A 6,675-nucleotide genomic window follows, 5' to 3' on the forward strand; every position below is an offset into this window, starting at 1 on the left:
TACATGCGAGTTATTCACTCATACAATGCCAACTACCTTCTCCATAGTAAGGAAAGGTAACAGTTTCCTGTTAGCACACCCTGCCAACATCTTTAAATTAAAACGTCTGGAATCTGACCTGTGCCTTCTGCAATCCAATGGGCACACTGAACAGTATTTGGATCACAACCCATGTGGATTTATTTGTTGCAGACCATTTTACCCTTGGAGTTACATTTTACATACCTCACTCAGCTCCATTAAAATCCCAAAAGGGAAAGTTTCTTTCAGGGAGTATGACTGTTGTACAACCAGAAACCCCTACAACAGCCATATTCCGTTCTGCCAACCCACACACCCATACCACCTGAGACACAGCTCTCACATTGTTCAAGTGATGAGCACCAATAGGCACAGAACTCCAGTTATGAGGAATAAAAATACCTATGGAACAACCTATTGTCTATCACAACTCTGCCTTATAACACGACTGAGAAAGAAGAGTCAAGTTACCCTTCTTGTTCACATCCTCTTCCGCCATTGCTGACTGGCACAATGTTTTTACAAGTTCATGACAGCTGTTGTTAGTCAGGCCCTGAGCATCCATCAGGTGAAGCATGATTGAACTGAACAAACAGAGCTCTTTTAAGTGTCCCACTGCCCCGCTGCTGGCCTCACAGATCCGACTGTAAAACCTGTAGATGTTGTTCCTCAGGGTCTCATCCCTGAGCACCTCCTGCACTGCCACTGGGTGTGGCAAGATGCAATTCTGCAGCCACTGCAGAGTCAACAAAACGTTCTGCATATTGAGGCTGTGCTCAACCATAGACTTCACCAGCCATTTTGTTACTATGTATGTGGATGCACAGGTCAGACTGACTGTTTCATCCGTAAGGTCAGCAGATTTGAGGGGTTCTTCTGAATGTTTGGTAGGCAGTACTGGGAAAACGGGCTCCCAGTGGACAAATATGGTGCTCAGATCCTCTCTGCATTTCTCCAGCTCAGAGATGTTCAGATCTGCAGCCATGCAGTCTTCTCCTGTCTTTCTCCTTTTTTGACTGCGACGCGATGAGGCTTGGGATTTGCTCTTTTCTTTAATATTTTCTGTAAGAAGAAAAACAACATCACAGTAAACACCAGGTCCTCCAAAGGACTTTTTTTGTACCAAATTATTCAAGAAAGATTGGATCAGTCTGGATCAGACTTTCAGTTGCTAAAAGGGTAAGCAGTAGCCTCATTTAACAGCTTACACAATTCAGAGCAAATAGGCTGCAGTGACTCCCACACTGAAAAACTCTTCTGAACTGGATCACCTAAATTTGAAGTGAACAATAAGGCCAGTGACGCCCTGCCCCAATGCTACATGAAATCACAGCAGCATTTCAGAGGTCTCTGAGATGCAGTTTTGCCAGTAAGGCAACATTATTTGCCCAGGGAAGTTATGGTGCCCCATCCATGGAGGTGCTTGAGGCCAGGGGCCCTGGATGGGACTCTGGGCAGCCTGAGCTGGTGGGGGGCAGCCCTGCCCACAGCAGGTGTTGGGGTGGGTGGCTTTGATCTCCTAGCCCAAACCATTCTGTGATTTTATGACTATTTACACCAGATCATGAGAAATTCACACACCACAACTCTTCAGGCTAGTGGAGTCACAGCACACACCAGCTCAAGAAAGGAGACACCAGCATAGATAAACTTTTTAACAATGCAGGCTAAAAGAGCAAAGCATGCTCTGCTCCAACATAGCTGCATCCTGACTGAGTGTGGCTGATAAGTGTGGGATGTGAATTTTTCACATACCAAGTGCGCTAAATCTCCAACCAAGTTTTATTTTAAAGCTCTTTCGCTTTTTGAGAATTGACTGCTCTAAAGCTTCCAGAATTGTGTTAAAATTAGAAATCACTACAATATAGGTCTGAAAATTGGCTTCCCCCATTTCCATTCCTCCTCCCCCAAGCTGCATCTGATTGACTATAGTTATTAATACTTCTTTCTAGGAAGCTTGCCTAACTTGCATGGTTAACATACAGCAACCTTAACAGTATTAATCTCCTTAAATGTTGTTAGTACTTACTAAGCAGTTCTTTGATCTGGTATTTCTGAGCAAGATTCTGCACATCCTCTTGGAGCTGCAGGTCTTTTTCAATGATGCTCCACTTATGCAACAACAGCAGGATGTCTTTGTTTGAGAGAACACTGCCATTCACAGTGAATCGACTCATTTCTTTAAAGGCCTCCACAACAAGAGCACGATATCCCAGCACAGAACTGAATGTAGTGAAAAACTGTGCCAGCTTGGCTTGATCTAAATTAGTCCTATAAAAATAGAAACAGAAGCACCATGTATTTTTCTAGATGCTAATGAGTAAAATGCAATAATAAACACAGGTTTTCCTCCTTCTACTCTCTTACAATTCTCCACTTAGATTTCTCGAGGTACCAGTATTAATTTCATTCCCACTTCATGCTACTGGGGTCTGGCATACAGCTCACGGAACACAGCCTTTGCCCTCCCAGCTGCAACAGCCAAAGGCATATGGCACACAAGGAAGAGGCCAGAGGTCTGGCACTTCATTTCATTTTGCATGCATCATCAGAATTTTGAGAAAATAAGTAGAGCTTCTCGAAATTGTGGCAATACTTCTCTGCATGCAGAGCTGCAGGTGCTATTAGGAATTCAAACAGAACTGTTTATCTACCTGTTTGCTTACTGCTTTCCCTGCTGCAGCTGCTGCACCTGGGCTCATCGAGTGCGCAGAGAAGGGACTAAAACCTAATTAATATTGCTGTGTAGAACCCTGCATGACTTTGTATAATTTGCAGGCATGGTTCAGACACAGAAAGAGCCCAACACATTGCAGAGCATGAAAGATTCCTGCAACAAACAGCACCACCAACTGCAGGCACTAATCCAGAAGTAAAAAACAGCTTAAAACACAGCAGCTTAAAAATAGCTAATTACTAAGGATGTAGAACTTGATGGTAACCATGCAACAGTTGTCATTTTGTTCCCAGTATATTCCAGCAGCTACATCTTCCTGAAAATCTCACTGAGGTTCATGAGCTGACATTCAGACTGAAGGGGAGAAGAGCATTACACTCATCAGAGACTGAGACATTCTCTCAGCCTTCGTAAATTTCAAACTGGACAGAGCACAGTATGCAAACTTCTTTAAAAAGAAAAACGACGACAACAAAAACAACTTACCGAATGAGTTTAACTAAAGTGATCAAAACATACAGGAATTCATTTACAAGCTGAATAGGAAGAAGCTTCCTGTTCTCCTGTGGCTTTTTCTTGCTTTCTCTCTTGCTTCCTATATTTGTCAGCCACAGAGTATGGACTAAGGAAATGATTTTATTTAGCAGCTTGTTTTCCAGAAACCTGAAAAACCAACAAACAAAGGAATAAATACCCATAGAGAAGACAGACTTTAAGCAGAAACCAGGCAGTATTTCAGAGAGGGCTGCATTCTGGTGCACGCTCAGAGCAGCTACTTCACAGCCAGGACCTGTCAAGACTGGAGGCCCATGAAGCCCCAGCAGTGGAGACCCAGGCTGCTGCCTGCCCTCAGACAAGGGAAAAACCCAGCACCACCTCCTGCCACACTGCAGTTGGGGAACAGCAGTGCATTACAGCCCTCGCACAAGGCTAGCGATTGCTGACTTGTACCTTTCATTACAAAGGCAAGGCAATCCATTCAGTTGCAGCCACTGCCAACATTTCCTTAAAGCAATTGCTGTTCAAGACATCTTGGGTCCTTATATTCCTAAGGCTTTAAGCAACAACAGCAGTGCTTACAGCACAGTATCAGAAGTCACATTTATTGAGGAAAAGTAAAAAAGAAAGAAAAAAAGCAATCATTTTTGCACAGAGGATGCGAGAAGAATACTCATCAAAAGGGCAACCACCAAGTAACCACTGAGTGCCAGAAGCCAAATACACAGTCTTCCAAATATACTATATGATATCAAAGTAAAGGTGGCTGTCCCTAGTACCAGCCCCTGAGAACTGTATGCACTCTGCTGTTACCATCATGGGGTATTCACTGGGACCTGTTCAGGCTGATCACAGCACAGATGATCCTGACAACTTGCTTGAACCTGCCAGGACAATCTATACAAGAGAGATTGTGCACATATACATGCACATGTGTGCACACATCTCAGAGAAGCAACTGGAGTGTTACAGTGAGCTCAAAATCAGTGTCACACAAGTACTCTATCAGAGGTCCTACACCAGGTTGTGAGGTGTGGGTATTAGACAGATTTGGGTACACAAAAATAACTTTTTTCTTTTCTAAGGTTTTCAGAAACATGAAACTCTCCTCCTACTGCAATTTGAAAGTGCCTTGATTTTGTTTTTAGATACACAAGGGAACACTTCATAGTTCAGCAAGTTCTGCCAGTATGGCCTTAGGTGCCAAATATCAAGACCACTAACAGAGTCATTTCTGTATCTGCCACCCTTTGTTTTCATATTCAGTTACATAATTATTTCCTGCATGTACGACAGTAGAATTGTTCTCATTTCACCAATATTTCCCTAGTTACCTTTTCTCTAAGATATGCAGTATCCAGGTTAGGAGGCTGTGGTCTTGTATCAGCTCATAAGCAGCTCTAGTGACACAGGCAGCATTCTGTAGCACTTCTAGAATGTGGTTCTGAAACAGAAAATATAATTTGTTCTTTACAAAATTAGAATATAGTCAACATCTAGTTACTATTCATCTTTCGGAAGGATGTAATTAGCAACCTGACTGGTATCCGGAATCCAATCAACTTAAAATATATCCCCAAACACCGCACGTTCAGAGAACAAAAGACATTCTCTTTCCAATGTTTCATACACATAGACACTCATCTTCAAGGAAGCAAGACAGCTTTCTCTCTGTCCAAAATTGTCATAGTTAAGTGAGATACTTTAAACAGTGGATTTCTCAGGATGGACGATTATAATCTTAAGAGCTGATGGCCTCTGAACTTTCTTCTTCTTAATGCACTGCACAGATAACATGCTAATTAGGGTATCAACAAAACCGAAGTCTGCAATGTTTTCCACAAAGCAGAAGAAATAAGACTGTGCAGCCAGACCATCAGCTGATGAGAGTGAGTGAAGGCCCATCCAACCTGGCCTTGAACACCTGCAGGAATGGGCACCCCCAGCTTCCTTGGGCAGGGTCCTCTCCTAATTTCAGGGCTCATATATGTGACTGGTTTAGACATAAGAATTTCCCTCTTCAACATGTACAGAATCAACAATAAAAAAATTTTCAAGAGGGAAAGGGAAGAGTCAACTGATCCATTCTGCTTCATATTTGAGATAAATAAATGAAGTGGTGTGGTTTAAATATCTTTATTTATCTTTAAATTCTTACCTGTGAGCCTTCATCACACAAAGGACTGTTGAAAAAGGAAAGAATGACATGGAAGATCCTCTGGTAGTCATAGAGCTGGTAGCAGTGTTTATCACGCAGCCCTTCCCCAAGAAGTCTGAGAACCCAGTCACGTTCTGTTTTGTGCTACAAGTCATAAAAAACAGCACCATCAGACATTTCAGAATGATAACTGCTCATTAAGCACAACAAACCAGTAGCCTGGGAATGCCAGCACAGTGCTCAGCAGCTTCTTCTGGACTTTTCCACTTTCATCCCCATTACATTTAATCAATAACTACATCCATCAAGAACAGCTGCTCTACGGCCCAAATATGCACTGACAATAGGACTTGTAAAGTTGCTATTTCTAAAATATCTCAATCAATCTCCAGTTTAAATTATTAAACTGAAACGTGAGTTGAATTAGCTGGGACAGAACATTCTGCTTGTTGTGCTGTACAGTACGCAGCACAACTCATGATTTCATTATCTGCTCTTATTTAAAAAAAAGGAAAAAAGAAATAATACTTCCCAGTCAAATATAATACAGAGCAATGATCTCTCTAATTATCTCTGAAAGAATAAGATTTGATTGCATTTTTATGTCATTTTTGTATTCTTTTTGGAAGAATAAGTGGATATCTATGAAGGGATTCTTAAGTTACCTCAAAGTCAAAACTGTAGAAAAGCTGGAAAAACCCTGGTACTTTCCTCAGGTCCAAATACTGGTGTGACAGAAGGAACCTGTTGATCTTTGTATACATGTGCTCCTCTATGAAGAGAAACAGTGGCTGGTTATTGAGGAGAAGGACGATGAACCCAATATACAACCACACAGAAAAATAAACAGAACCAATATTTTCCAGTTTTTCAGCTAGCTGTCAAAACAGTGTGTTAGCTACAGCAAGGAGAGCTTGTGCTCTAAGGCTGACTGTATTGTTTGAGCTGGATCAGACTACTTGGAGGGGAAATTCAAACTCAACTGTTTTTTCCAGGGCTGCTGACGTTTGGTTGGGCATCATCCCACAGGGCAAAGCAGGTATCCCAACAGAGACTGCCTTCCAGACATGTTCAGTATAGTCCTATGCACATTCACAGTCACCTCACAACTCTGGCATCAGCTATGCTCATGAAACATGGAAATAATGTAAGAAAAATGCTACTGAGCAAATGAAAAGTAGGAGTCGTGTCGCATCAACGTTTCATAGACAAATGGTATTTAAAGGCCTCAATTTCAGGTGCAGTTACCCATGCAAACCTCCCAGAGAGCTTGTATCACAGAATCACAGAATCACAGAATCACAGAATCACAGAATCACAG

The 6,675-nt window shown here is 42.1% G+C and overlaps 1 protein-coding gene across 4 annotated transcripts in view; it reads right to left on the reverse strand.

Annotated features, from left to right (window-relative positions):
* The window catches only part of URB1 (URB1 ribosome biogenesis homolog), a 44,216-nt gene that overhangs the window by 912 nt on the left and 36,629 nt on the right, over nt 1–6,675 (reverse strand). For all 4 annotated transcript variants that reach the window (XM_042809577.1, XM_042809578.1, XM_042809579.1 and 1 more), the window contains 6 exons: nt 6,020–6,126; nt 5,355–5,498; nt 4,531–4,640; nt 3,185–3,361; nt 2,051–2,292; nt 493–1,083 (listed from right to left, as the gene is read on the reverse strand). In XM_042809577.1, coding sequence (XP_042665511.1) covers nt 493–1,083; nt 2,051–2,292; nt 3,185–3,361; nt 4,531–4,640; nt 5,355–5,498; nt 6,020–6,126 — 1,371 coding nt within the window. The remainder of the gene's footprint in view (nt 1–492; nt 1,084–2,050; nt 2,293–3,184; nt 3,362–4,530; nt 4,641–5,354; nt 5,499–6,019; nt 6,127–6,675) is intronic.

Source organism: Centrocercus urophasianus, unplaced genomic scaffold (assembly GCF_019232065.1).
Source record: "Centrocercus urophasianus isolate 14NV4802_14NV808 unplaced genomic scaffold, USGS_Curo_1.0 seq_12, whole genome shotgun sequence".
NCBI classification, from domain to species: domain Eukaryota; kingdom Metazoa; phylum Chordata; class Aves; order Galliformes; family Phasianidae; genus Centrocercus; species Centrocercus urophasianus.